This window comes from Zootoca vivipara, chromosome 7 (genome assembly GCF_963506605.1).
Source record: "Zootoca vivipara chromosome 7, rZooViv1.1, whole genome shotgun sequence".
In the NCBI taxonomy this organism is placed as follows: Eukaryota; Metazoa; Chordata; class Lepidosauria; order Squamata; family Lacertidae; genus Zootoca; species Zootoca vivipara.
This window is the reverse complement of record NC_083282.1, coordinates 75,799,412-75,813,986: the sequence shown is the minus strand read 5'-3', so window position 1 is coordinate 75,813,986 and position 14,575 is coordinate 75,799,412. Positions and strand designations below refer to the sequence as shown.

Below are 14,575 nucleotides of genomic sequence, written 5' to 3'. Positions count from 1 at the left end.
TTTTAATTTGTGGCTGAGTGACTAGTAACAATAACAAAAGCAATTCACCGTGTTATTATTTATATTTATTGCTCTGCATGGCGCATTGCAAACGAGAACCGGACACTGTATTGAGGAACTTACACTCCCAGGTTTTTAGACAGGGGAGGCAAAAGAGGAAGGAGATGGAAGTAGGGATAAACAGAAGGAGAATATGTGTTTATTTCATCCCACATGGTTAATTTCACAGCCAGGCTTCATTCATTCATTCAAAGTATTTTCACCCCACCCTTCAGCTGAATAAGCTCTCACTACGGCTTATATAGCATAACATCAATAAAAACAAGACAGTCCCTGCCTGCATATTCTAAAAGGCATGGCACAAAAGGAAAAAGGGATGTAAGGTAGATGGAAGAGGCGTCAGGAGCTGGAGCCAAGTGTAGGTCAAGCAATCAAAGAAAAACACAGTGAACTCAACTCTTTATTCAAGAAACCATTACAGTGCAGGCCTGGTGACCCCGACAACTCTTCCCAGTAGGGTCTTGCTGCAACATGGAAGTTGCGAGACTGAAGGCCTTCCCACCACTTCCTAAGGCTCCTCCTCTCCAGTGTCCTTTCCCAAAACAGTCGCAAGCTGCACCAGCAGACAACCCCCGCTCTGCTCTGCTCATTTCTCTGCGTGTTCTAGGAGACCGGGGGGGGGGGGGAGAGGAGCTGTTTGCAGCAGGAGGGAGGAGACTGCCTAGCTTCTTGAGCAGCCTGCCTCTCTGTCTCCTGTCTGCCCTCCCCTCCAGCTTCTGCCTCGGAGTCTGAACTGCCCTCTGCCACAGACTCTTCCTGCTCACCAAACCCTGTTACCTCATCTGTTTCCAACACCTCCTCCTCCCAGCCTGCTCCTTCTTCTCCTTCTGACCACCACTAATACTGTAATTACTAATTACTAATCTATGGTGCAGCCACACTTGGATTGCTGTGTTCAGTTCTGGTGGCCACACCACAAAAAGGATAACCAAAAATGATCAGGGGGCTGGAGTAACTTCTCTATGAGGAACATGTGCAGTGTTTGGGTCTACTTGGTTTAGGAAGAAAATGAGTAAAGTAGGAGTGTATGCAATTATGTACCATGTACAGAAAGTGGATAGAGAGATACGTACAAGAACCTGGAGTCACGGAATGAATTTGAAGCGTTGGAGAGTCAGTGAAGATAAAAGGATGTACGTCTTCTTCACACAGTTCATAGTTTAAACTATGGAATTTGCATCCTCAACATATCGTGATGGGAAGAGCCAAGGGCCCATGACCCTGAATAGCAGTTCCCCTGTTGCCCCTAAGTCCTGCTTGTGGGTTTGCCAGAAGCACCCAGTTGGACACCGTGGGAAAAAGGACCAGAGGGGCTTTTTTGTCTGATCCAGCAGGACTTTTTATATGCATACATAAAGCCAGTTCTGCTGAACTGTGGCCATAATTCATAACTGCAGGCTGCAGAGTGGAAGTGTGCCCTGTTAAAGCCTTGCTTGTTTTTAAAACTGATTAAAGGCAGTTTGAACGGGCGGTGGCAAGAAAACTGCAACACAAGTTTTTAGATGTATATTTCCCTTGTATATTTAGAATGTTATGTCTGTGGATTTACTTTTGCTGCAGCTGCCAGCTTGGAAGCCATTCTGGGTAATTCAATTCTGCTAATGGAAATTGGTTCCTGTCCCATAATGTATTGATTCAAGGTTCTTGGTGTTTAAAAGAGAAAGATGAATTTCACGTGTGAGAAGTTTTACGCATGTATCTTTCTCTTGGCTATCACGTTTCCAGTGCACTCCATTCCGGCCATATGTGCGAATAAGAGACAGCTGCTCACAACAGACAGAATCTAGAATTCCATTTTCTCTTATAAGGGGAGCTACTGCTTTCTGCTCTGTTGTTGTGGTTGGTGAGCTAGCTTGGTCCAATACAAAAGACAGAAGGCATGTGCTCCCAACAGAAATGGCAAATACTATAAAATGCTGGTTTGCTTCTGTGAAATCTGCCAAGGACCGACAGGCCTGTCTCTGTGCAAAGGAACACAAATACCATCAGAAATGGCAATGGAAACCAGCAGAACATTACCAGGACATTCTTCAAAACGGAAAACTTCAGAAGGGGAACCAATGAGAAACTGCTGAGTTTCAGTTTATCAGGCAGTGTGACATAGTGGTTGGAGTGTTGGACTAGAGCCTGGGAGACCAGGGTTCCAATCCTCACAGAGCCATGAAGTTTGCTGGGAGATCTTGACCCAGTCACAGTTTCTTGGCCTAATTTGCCTCATAGAGTTGTTATGAGGATAAAATTGGGGCAGGCCATGGGGGTGGGGGGAGAGAAGAACCATGTATATGACCATGATCTCCTTGGAGAGAACGTGGGATATAAATAAATGTAATAAAAATATAAATAAAACCATCCATTGTGGCTTGAATTAATATTATGGTTTGTTTTCGAAATCACACTAAGCATCTGAGTTAGCTTATCAGCACAAGGGTGTTTCCGTTAGTACCGACACAGCCTCGTTTACTGGTCACTGTAATCATTTTGATTTCTGGTAATCATCACTGTCCTATTGTTTTGCATTTTACTTCCCTACTCTTTGATACTCTGCCTCCCCACCCTGCTCCCCATGTGAGCTTGCCAATTCAGAATTGCACTTCCTGGATTTGATGAAGTGTATCTTCCTACATCTGATGAAGTCGTTACTCTATGAGGTGCCACAAGACTCTTATTCTTGCTAAGGGCTAGTCCTCACTTGTATTATTGATGTGGTAATTATAGTTATCATTTAATAGCTTGAGGGTGTTACAAATAGAAGGGGAGCAAAAAACCCCATATCAACCAATGGTAACTAAATCTCATGCACCAGCCTCTTAGATTAACTATACATGTGATCTTAACTCTACTTCTAAGGCAATGAAGTACGTCTAAAACTTAACATTATTTTGGATTAGGAAGGCAGAGCATCTGGATTCCTTGCAAATGAGACCAGTGTGTGAAAGTTTAAGGTAACTAAAAAGAGCTGAAACAAATACCTGTGCAGTACAAGCTGATGAATGCCTCGGAACTTGCATTAGAATCATAGAGTTGGAAGAGACCACAAGGGCCATCCAGTCCAACCCCCTGCCAAGCAGGAAACACCATCAAAGCATTACTGACAGATGGCTGTCATAATATCAAAGATGTGAATAATTTTTATTTATTTTTAATGCTAAAGGACAAATGCTAACCTAGGTTATCAATATTGCGTCAACAGGAGTCAATGAAGTAAGATTGCACCTTACATACGAACCATTTTCAGACACAATGCTAAACCATTGTTTAGTGTGACATAAAGAGCGAAGGTGAGCAGGGGCTTGTATACAACACTTTCTCCCCTATTCACAGACGCAATGGACTGCTGAGGGACGTAATGGTTTGTGTGCTGAGAGAGGTAGTGTGCTTGTGTGCGAAGTAGAGCTTTGTAGCCCCTCTATCACATGCTCCCTTTGCAGTTTAACAAAACCTTCTCCTACTTTGTTTTTGACCAGGTTGAAGACGTGATTTGACCCCCTCCCCAGTGTTTCTGGGGAAAAACCTTACACAGCTTTATATGCTGTAGGAAAGCACTTATAATGCGAAGTCAGAGAGGGCTGTGAAGAGGTCCCGGGAGGCAGGAAAGGTGAGCTAAGCTACACAGCCCCAGTAGACAGAACTGAAGGCCGGTGGGCTAAAAAGCAGCCTATAAATAGCAATGTAAATAATGTAAATTCAGCAAGAAAGAAAGCCAAAAGCGGCTCAGAGCTGCAGCAGAAGGCTGAGGGAAAGAATGTGTCAGTAAACTGAGAAAAGGAGGGCTCAGTACTGTAACAAAAGACCCCAGGGACCAGAAGAAGATGTGTGGTGCTGGTTGGAACATGGAGCAGGGACATAAAGCAGCCTGGGGACAATAGACCGGGGCAGTAAGGCGGCTGGTTGTGGATTTACACCCACAAACAGAATTGAAATAAATCCACAGCACCCTTTGTTTATCACCACGTCCTCAGTTTGGTTTTCAAATGGAAGGCTATTTGAACAACGGAATATCCATACAACCAAAATGTTTGCATATGATGCAGATGTTAACCATGTTCACAGATTTCACATTTGCTGTGGTCTTTTGTCCTTCTCATTCAATGGCTGCCCCCACCCCCCACCCCGGTGTCAGCCTAAGGCAGATCCCAACCACATGTCCGAATCTGCACTCTTGGGTGACATCCAATTACAACTAAGGCAGTGCCGACAACACTGCTACTACAACGGCCAACACAGCAGTATGTGAGCCCCCCTCCCTGTAGACACAGCAACATAATGTTGCTGACCAACCTTTGTGTTCTCTGCCCTGCAGGTCTCCCTTACCCCAATGCCTCTTCTTTCAAACCAAAGCGCATTTAGCACAGGCAGCCCTGTGTTCTGTAGTCCTTGAAGAAAGGGGTCTTTGCTTTTCAAGTGGAGCTGATATTTATATTGTTTAAAACATGAGGTCTGAGCCACTCTGAGAGGGGGAGGCCTCTCCCACCCCGACTGAGTTCGTTGTGGTACAGAGCACAGTCCTGCCACCACAGTTTTAGACTGAAACTAATGCAAACCAGCTGTGAGAGGGAATCTCCGGGGAAAAAAGGGGGACAACTAATTTTCTATGGAGGTTTTAGTTTTATGAAGCTTAAGCATCTCGGTGACAGTAAGCCAAGCACAGCCTCTCCGTCTCCTGCACTTTCCACGATGTTAGAGGAATCTAATGTTTATAATGTGCAGGGGTAATTTACATTTCTCAAGGAAGTGCTGGGAATTATACCACCAGAGCACATAAGCAAGTTTCAGAGGCAAGAACCTCAAGGGAATGCATGTAACGAAATACCAAAGCCTGTGTCAGTGAAACATCCAGTCATTACTGCTAATGTGTGCAATAAATATTGGGAGACCTTCTTAAACATGTACAAGTAGATTTATGCTGAATGTTCACATTAAGCAATGCACACCCCACAAACCCCCGACATGGATTTATGTGTGTGATAGATGTTTCTTCATCTACGATCTTCCTTACCCCCCCCCCCCACCTCACAACCCATGCCAAAAATCTAGGTACTTTGTGCCAATGGCCACAAGCCAACATGCTACAACAGTGAAACTTTTGTTGAGGTGAGGCACAAAGTATTAGCTGAGCCTTTCAAGATTGGTCCACCTGAAACATGCACTGAATGCGGTTAGGGATCATGCTCGAATCTGGCTATCAGGGTTAGTAGCTTTACAGTTTCAAAACATGCCACCATACTTATGTGTCGAGGTCCCCAAGCCACCCTCAAACAAAACACAATTCACACAGAATTTTTGTTTAAGGTTTTTGGCATAATGTTTTGGCCACAACTTTATTGATTACAGAATGTGAGTGGTTACTTAGGCATTGGTTCGCGACTATCTGTTCCCACCCAGAGGTAGGAACAGAACTGACACCCGCAAGCCTGCAAAAGTCAAAAAGGGAAAACATTTTGGGGAGAGAATAGAGCTGGGTGCCAGGCCCTCACCTCTCCCCAAATGCTCCCAGGGGCTCTTGCGTGGCCCTAGCCCCTTGACAGGGGTTTGGACAAGAGCATGGCGAGCCCCTGGATTCCTTTAATGGAATACCCTTGCAGCAGCCGCATTGGAGGGGTAGGCACAGCCAACCATACCCCCTCCACCAACCAAATTTAACCAGTGCCTAACCGAAACCTTACAAGTTGTGACGATTTTGCTATGCAGTAGGCAAAAAACCAAATGGCACCGGCCAATCAGCCAAATGGAAAACTTCCTACCAGGCTCCTGCCCCAAAGCAGATGACCCCATGACAATCATAGCAAGGTCAACGCGAACAGCCCTAAATATAGGGAGGGTGATCCGATGCATGCACCACAACACATGCTCTCCATGAAGGAGAACACACTTTCTACAATGGGCTTCCTAAGTTTCCTATTGGTGCCAAAAGTTCAGGGCCTGGTTTTATCATCGTTTTTGTAGTCTCTATGCTCCCCACTCCACTGCAGCTACCGTGTTTCTCCGAAAATAAGACGCCGTCTTATATATATTTTCCCTCAAAAACAAAACAAAACACTATGGCTTATTTTCAGGGGATGTCTTATTTTTTCCTCCTCCTGCTGCTGCGGCTGGCATTGCTGCTGCACCTATCACTATGTCTTATTTTCGGGGTATGGCTTATATTCCTTGAATGCTTAAAAATCCTGCTACAGCTTATTTTATGACTACGTCTTAAAATGGGGGAAATAGGGTATTTTAAAAAATGGGGATTGAATAAGACCGACCACTCTAACAATGTGTTGACAAAGAAAGGAAAGGCTTTCCCTAACTTTTATTACCCTGTTCACAAACAACCACACACAAATAACTATCACAGAGAATGGAGTGTGGCTTTCCACCTTCCATTTTGCTATTAATGTCACCTTCCACAAATATCCTTTTCAAAAGCGCAACTGTTGAGCCGAAGGACTGGACCCAGAGTTGCCCTCCCACTTGGAGAAGAGCAGTTTTTATGCCACACACTAAAGTGCTTCGAGATAAAAGTTGAAACTAAATTCAAAGCCTGCGCAACTGGCTGTGGAACCTCCTGCACAAGCAGAATCATGAGAACTGTTTCACAATTTCTTACAGCCCTGTGAGAATTCTTAAGAGCTTGAGGGACAGTGCAAGTGGCTAGTATTGTCCTCCTGCTCACAACCCTGTAGTTTTGATCCAAAGCACAGGGGACCCCCTCCAGATGTCCTATTTATGGTGCATTCATGATTATTTGTGCCCATGATGGTATCAGGACAGTTATACATAACTCCAGTTTCAATACTGTTTGTGCCTACATCAGGTTTGAGGGGGTACATACTGCTTTGGTGTATGTCCCGCAGCTTCCAACTAAAATCATGTGACTTTTTGTATCACAAATTGTTCTGGTTTATTTTCTGTTGTGCTGTACAGCAGTTTTGTTGTGCTATAAAGCAAAAATGCAGTAACACTGGAGAGCACGATCCAATATAAATACTGCACACCACACTATTGTTAAATCAATGTCATGTTGCGTAATATGCCAGCCAACAAACCACAACACCATAAAACAAACAGCATGAAAGGGCTTAGAGCTGAAAAGCAGCAAAAGAGCATAAAGTCCTTGTTAGTAAAGTCATTTCAATAATGCAGACAGAGGCCAGAGAGAAAAGAAATCCTGATAATACTTTACTGAAGAAAGTGAACAATGATGTGTATAATTTTGAGGAGAAAGAAGCAGAGAAGCCTTGTCTTTCTCATTTCAGGCTTGTTCATAGGAGACAGACATTCAACCAAAGATACAAAAGAAAACTTCCTCAGAACGTCACATCCAATCAGGCCATGTGCTACCTCAGCAAACATCATACCACTCGGCCTGGTTGCTGAGCAACACCACCTGCACCCCTCCCGGCTAGTTGACTTTAGCGTTAATCAAATTAACTCTTTAGTTTCACAGGAAATGATCTCTGCTGTTGCGCATCCAGCCATCCCACCTCCCTCGACTGGAAAGGGCTAGCCACTTCTTAGCCCCAAGCCATATACAGTGCAAACTCTGCACCACCAGAAACCATGTGCATAAAGCATCTGTGTTACGTTAACAAGTCAGCGGTACAAAAGAAGTGCAGGCAACTTGAGCAAGCGTGCCAAGCTACATGCTATAGGGAACACCAAAACACCCAAGGCAATTCCTGTCTTTCCTTGGTTTGAGAAGTCAAGTTTAAGGAGCACCTCAAATTGATTAGATGGGCACAGGGGATCGCTACTGCTTTCACAGCTGTTCCAGGACGTCACATCAAGACTCTCTGCTGGGCGGCCAACAAGACCAATCAAAATAAAGCAACGGGGCCCTAAAAAGTGTCACTAAATCCATGCATGGGAAAAGAGTCCTTGCTTTCTGTTTAAGTGGCTTACGGAAGGCGGGGTGAGAGAAAGAATCCTGGCCCCCACCCTCCCAGGTGTACTAAGTGTGGGAAAGTTCTAAGAACACATTCCTCAGTAGCAACTAAGGAAGGAAGGTCTCCACCATCCCATGCAGAGCTTTCACCAGCACTTTGGAAAGGTAAATAAACCCCAGAGATGAAGAGCTAGTTAAAAAAAAACCGGGGAGGGGCAGCTTTCTCCTCTCTTGAACAGCTAAAGGAAACTCGTTTTTGATTGGAAAAGAAGCCGAGAGTCTCTGGACAGTGTTCCAAGCTTAAAAGGAGCTGCCTCATTTTTAAAAAATAAATAAATTACAAGCACCAATGAAATAACATTCAGCGAATGCTTGTAAACCCAAGGGAGAGACAAAACTGACATTGAAGGTTACTTGCCTGACGGAGCTCTTTGAATGCCTTAAATATAAATTGCACAGAGGCAGGGAGGAATAGCCACATAGCATTTTTCGAGCATCAGCATTGCGTACGAAAAAGAAGTCCCTCGAGTAAACAAAATAGACATCTTCCACCCCAAATTAACAGAGAAAGTTGACATAAGAGATTAGATATGAAAGCATGTTGAAAATAAGCACACCAATGTGCAATTTCCCAAAATGATGTAGGAAATCCAGAAACTGAGAGTTGCTTGTGTCTATTTCAAGGCTTGGAGTAGCACTAGTAGGCAGGAAGGAAACACAACTCATTAGGGATGGGTGGCAGGAGGCAAAAAACCTTTCCTCTGCCCAACAAAGGACCCTGCCACTCTCGCCACAGTATGCTGCTTTGATTTATGTGCTTGCCAACTGGGTTTAGAAACCAAAGGTAAGCCTAGTGGGTAGGATGGGGGCACACATGGTTTCAGGAATACATATCTGCCAATGTAACATCTGAAGGATGAGGACAAACAATATTAAAAGTAGTCTTTGCTAGAAAAGTAAGAAAGACATTTTATATTAGCAAGTAAAATAAATTCTGCCAGGTATATCATCTAGTTCTTACCTATTACACCGTTTCTAGCATCTCATCCTATGCTGAGTTAGCTACACTTAAGTCTACTCATTTCAGTTAATAGCCTGTTCTGCTGTGAACTCACCTAATTCTGCAACTATTAGGGCAGATTACAGTATCAGCAAAATACAGCATCAAGACACAATTTTTTTTTGGGAGGGGGGAGGAAATGGTCTTGTCCCAAACACACAGTCCATAGCTTGCAAAATAAACCAGGCACGTTAGCATTCCCCATCAGTACACAACAAAAATTGTTGATGCTGCAACAAAGTGCACAGCTATGTAAAGCCATACTGACCATGCATCTGGTAGGTGTAGGGGGCCTGTCCTGATGTCGCGGTGCTGAAGCTAGAGCCATAGCTAAGGAACCCACTCTGCCCCGGTGAATGGCTCAGGCTGTCTTCTGTCTTGATGCCTTAGGAGGGCAGAGGGGGAAAACCAAAGTTACTACTAGGAAGCTACCGTCAAAACATATGCAAAAGCATTCAGTGCATTAAGGATTTATTTTCTTTGACTGGGCTGTATCGCGAAAATACGAGGTAGTGGTTGCTTTTCCATCTTGCTCTTCTTGTAGAGAAGTCAGGGCTGCGCGTAACCCATTTTATACTACAAACTCTGTGTGGTAGGTGATGTTGATTGGGCAAGGTCAGCCACGGGGGTCCACGACTGAAAGGGGGAACCAAATCCTTCGCACTCCAAATCCATCACTCCAGGCCTACCTTCCGCAGGTTGACAGCGGCTGATGGAAGTGTAGTCTAAATTAACACGTACAGGGCACCATGTTGGCCTCCACTATATCACACTGAGACTTCCAGTGCAAGAGCATCTTCTTGCAAATTTCTGGGTGTCTTCCCCCCCCCCCACATGTATTTGCACGGAACAAATACATGGTGACAAAACAAAGGTTAAACAAATATCCTACCGAAGTCCCATGCTCCTGTTTCAAAGTTATTTTCACAGCCTGTGTATTTGTTCCTAGAAAGTAACAGTCCCGTGATGCAAATGTTGGGCAGATTTCCTACGAGCCTGGCTGAATAACATTGTTTACGTTTCTTATACTTACTTTTTGTCTAATGTAAAGGGAAATATATTGTTTGTTTGTTTTACACTTGTATCCCACCTTTTCTCCAAAGGGCTCTCAGAGCACCCTATGTGCTTTCCCCCTAACCCAAATAATCCTCTCAACAAGCCATGAGGCTGGTTAGGTAGGGAAACAATGACCAGGGAGTGGAGTGTTCTTAATAGACTTCTGTATCAGTCCCATAACTGCATTCTATGACATACACAATACCTAGGTGAACAATAACGGCCATGCCATAGACTATTACAGTTCTCAATAAAATGTACTTTAACATTTGTCTAGTGAAGACTGAAGCTGTTCTCAATTTGCTGACAGAGTTATGGCATCACAGTTTACTTTCCCCAGCTACAGCTGAAGAAGTGCTTCCCCCCCCTAAAAAAATATGTTTAGGGGTACTCTCATTTTCCCATAGCTGCCAAGTCTCCCGTTTTCCCCGGGAAATCCCCGTTTTTCCAGCTGTTCCTAGCTGAAAAAAATGGATTTTTTGTTTTTCCCTGGTTTATTCTGGCACGGTGGCCATTTTGGAACTGGGTGGAGCTTGCTCAGAAGCGACTCAGCAGTCAAAAGTCACTTCTGAGCATGCTCCGCCCAGTCCCAAAATGGCGGCAGCGCTACGTCCGGTCTGCTATTTCCGGCCCGGTCCCTTATTTCTCTGACAGCAACTTGGCAGGTATGTTTTCCTACTCATATTGAAATACTGTCCCTCAATGAGGCCAAACTTAAGATTCACAAAATATTTAGTGGTATGGGTACCCCTGCGTACCCCCTAGAAAAAAAGCACTGGAAGAAGTGAACATCTTTTGAACTTGGTTTTCTTTCTCTCTTGCCTTTTTTTTTTTAAAAAAAAACTGCTGCTGAAACCTGGGAGCCCCTCAAACCCTGTCAGGCTATAAAGTGATCAACCTGATGGCTTTTAAGAGGAACAAAGAGCCAGGGGCTCTGTTTCTCCACCCACTTTTCCTCAGCTGGAATTTCACTGTGTCTCTTTCCTGATCAATCCTCTGTGTTGTATGCCACAGGCCATTTGGATGACAGATGAGGGAGATCGCTGAGGCATTCCACAGGTCAGTGATGGCAAACCTATGACACGCGTGTCAGACGTGACACACAGAGCCCTCACTGCTGGCACGTGCCCCATTGGCCCATTCACACTGTTGTTGTTGTCCCGCCCCCCCCATTTGTTCTCCCGCTCCTCCTACAGCTTGTCTCCGCTGTTTGTCTCCGCTGTTAAAACCCGGATCCTTTGTTGTTGTTGTTGCTGGTAGCCAGAGATTGGTTTTTTAACCCTTTCTGTGCTGTTTTTTTTCTGGCGCTTTGGCAGACTATGATTGGGTGTAGCAGCATTCATTTTTTAACCTGTTCTGTGCTGGTTTTTTGGCACTTTGGAAGACTATGTCGGTGCTGCGTGTTAGTTCCAGCGAAGGTATTATTTGTCATTTATTTCTGTTCTCTTCCCCCCCCCAAAAAAGCGCTGCAGCTTTGGAACACCCCCCCCCCAAAAAAAAGCAAAGCAACTTTTGCACCCCCCAAAAAAACCTCCAAAACTTTGGTCAGCAGCTCCCCCCCAAAAGCTCAACAACTCTGGGCACTTTGTGATAAATAAGGGTTTTTTGGTTTGGTTTGGTTAAATAATTAGTTTTTGGTTTATTAAATATAGTTATATATCACAATTATACATTTTTGTTATTTAAACTATAAATAAAGCAAAATTATGGTTTTTTCCTCTCGAAGTGACACACCACCCGAGTTATGCCTGTTTTTTTGGCGAATTTTGACACATCAAGCTCAAAAGGTTGCCCATCACTGCCACAGGTGGATTAAGCTCCCATAGGCCCACTTGACTGCTTCGATCAGCAGAATTGGCACTACTACAGGTAGCACATGAGATTACCCCAGTGTGACAGCTCCTACACTTTGGAACTCCCTGCCTATTGAGATCGAGCAGGCATCTTCACGGTACCCTTTTCGGTGTCTGCTAAAACATTCCTGTTTAGACAAGCCTACCCGGATGTATAGAAAGTTTAGGTAGTTTTGATCTGTTTCAGTAAGTTGACTTTTGTATGTTAGAGTTGTGAACTGTTCTCGGTTTTACTGTTTTGTCTTTTGTAAACCGCTTTGAGATTTTTTTTTTTTTACAATTAAGCCAGGTGTGTAAACTTTATGAAATAAATAAATAAATTCCAACCTGGATTTCTATGACTGTCCAAGAGCTGAGGAGGGGTGTATGTGTGTTGGGAGAAATGTGTGTATGTCTCTTGATGGGTTGTGAGGTTTTTGGCAGTTCCGAGTCCCTGGGTGTCCTGATGAATGACTTTGATCGGGAAAGTTAGTGATCTTGCTTAATTTCTCTGAGACTTTCCAACCCCATCAGCCATGGCATCTCCAGTGGGTTAGGAGTGGCGGGTACTGTCTTACAGAGGTTCTGCTGCCCCCTGGAGTACATGTTTCAGAGGGCGACTAGACCTCAACACCTTGGCTGTTAAGCTGCGTTGTGCTGCAGAATTTAATTACAGTATATCCCCAACCCTGTTCAATATATTTAGGAAGCCATTGGAAGCAGTCACCAGGGGATAGGGAGTGCACCATCATCAATATGCTGATGACACCCAGCTCTACTTCTGTTTCCACTTGCGTCTGGTGTGGCTGCGCATGTGCCTGGATGCCGTGGTCATGGTGGGCTGGATGTGGGCCAGTCAGTTTAAGCTGAATCCTGAAATGTCAGAAATATTTCCTAAAGAATGCTCTGATTGCAGTCACTATAACTGGCACCGCTGAGCAACGGGACTCATAACACAATCTTCTCCACCTCCAGTCCTACCCACCAGTAATCTGGCAGGGGAGCACATGTCACGGTAACCTCTTAAGTTTAAAAATGGCTGGTGGTCTGTCATGCCCCAGGGTTTGGATCCTCTACCTGGATTCATACATTCTCTAGGAAGGAAAGCGAGCTCATACAAACTCCATGCATCTGAATGTTTTCAATGACGCAGAGAAGTTCACACTCTACCTGGGGATGGAGGGGGTCAACCTGCACCTCTCTTGTGCAAACTGCATTTTGTCAGAGTGGGGCACATCTCACTGGGAGCCACGTATGAGCTCAGAGCTAGTAGTGAAATTGTCCCCCTTAGCTTTTTTGCAGCCGTTTGGAAATTAGAAAAAGAACTCCAACAGAATTCCCAGAGGTGCATTATCCGAACAGTAACACCCCATGCCAAAAGCAAGCCAATTTGTTTGGGCAGCTAGAGGTGATTACGGTATATGCTATTATATCAGGCTCCCTTGCTGCTGTCCGACTTTAACTTTCATGGGTGCACACACAGAGAAACGGCTTCTCCTGACATCTGTATTCTGATTACAATCGGCAGCCCTGGCCACGGTTAATCTTCAGTGACATGCTTTTTCGGGAAGTCTGTTGTCAGACAGAGAAATAACTTGGCACCAAATTAATTTCCACGTACTTCTCCGTTTTGTCTACGAACTTGGGATAGTTTTATTTTCGAGCCAGAAAAACAATAGTACTTCATTGTTCTTGGTTGACTGCCAGGTGGGATTTTTCAAAATCTAGAGTATCACATGCAAAACTAGACAGCCGGGGGTGGGGGGTGGGGTGGAGAGGGGAGACCATTGTTCAGAAGATGCAAAATAGGTAATCTACAGGATTTATAAACAGCATGTGGGGCTGACTCATGTATGCCCTGCAGCCAGCAGCCAGTAGCCAATGGCCTGGTTTTCACCTGCTGTTAACAATGGCAACTGTTCAGCATTTGTCTTGGCTTCTAACCAGCTGATACAACACATAAACGAGATCTAGCAAACCAAACCTAAAGATTTCTCTGCTTGCCTTGTTAGAGTTTAGTGTTATAAAGGCAGGTCTCTATGCCTGGAGATGTTCACGTACTAGTTTTATGGAAATCCATTCAATCTACTTGTTCATCCAGCAAATCAGGGCATTTTTATTTTTTTAAATAAGGGATGGTGATATAAAATTGACATTTACCCAAAACATTCTTTAAGTCGTGAGATGCAATGGATGATAAAGGAATTAAGACTCCGAGAAAGACTTGCAAAAACAAGCCTCAAAAGATTAAGTTTCTGTTAACTGATGTGGACTGTGATGGCCTTCTCACAAACAATACCCAAAAGAACTAGACTTTAATTTTTTGTTGTTTTTGTTGTTAATAAATAGAATGTACAGATCACCCTTATCAGAAGAGACATTGAATGACTCCTGCATTCCGCATCCCATTCAGGAAGAGTTTGGATTTGATAGTCTCAAAGCGGCTAACAATCTCCTTTCCCTTCCTCCCCCACAACAGACCCCCTGTGAGGTGGGTGGGGCTGAGAGACTTCAGAGAAGTGTGACTCGCCCAAGGTCACCCAGCAGCTGCATGTAGAGGAGCGGAGACGCGAACCCGGTTCACCAGATTACGAGTCTACCGCTCTTAACCACTACACCACACTGGCTCTCGGGAACGAAATTCATTCCTTACATCGTTCGTGAAAGCACTCTTATGCTTTCAAAAGCATCAGAGAGAGG

The 14,575-nt window shown here is 44.4% G+C and overlaps 1 protein-coding gene across 3 annotated transcripts in view; it reads right to left on the bottom strand.

Annotated features, from left to right (window-relative positions):
• EYA2 (EYA transcriptional coactivator and phosphatase 2) overlaps nt 1-14,575 on the bottom strand; it is a 132,389-nt gene that overhangs the window by 59,479 nt on the left and 58,335 nt on the right. For all 3 annotated transcript variants that reach the window (XM_060277284.1, XM_035122411.2, XM_035122412.2), the window contains exon 5: nt 9,256-9,372. In XM_060277284.1, coding sequence (XP_060133267.1) covers nt 9,256-9,372 — 117 coding nt within the window. The remainder of the gene's footprint in view (nt 1-9,255; nt 9,373-14,575) is intronic.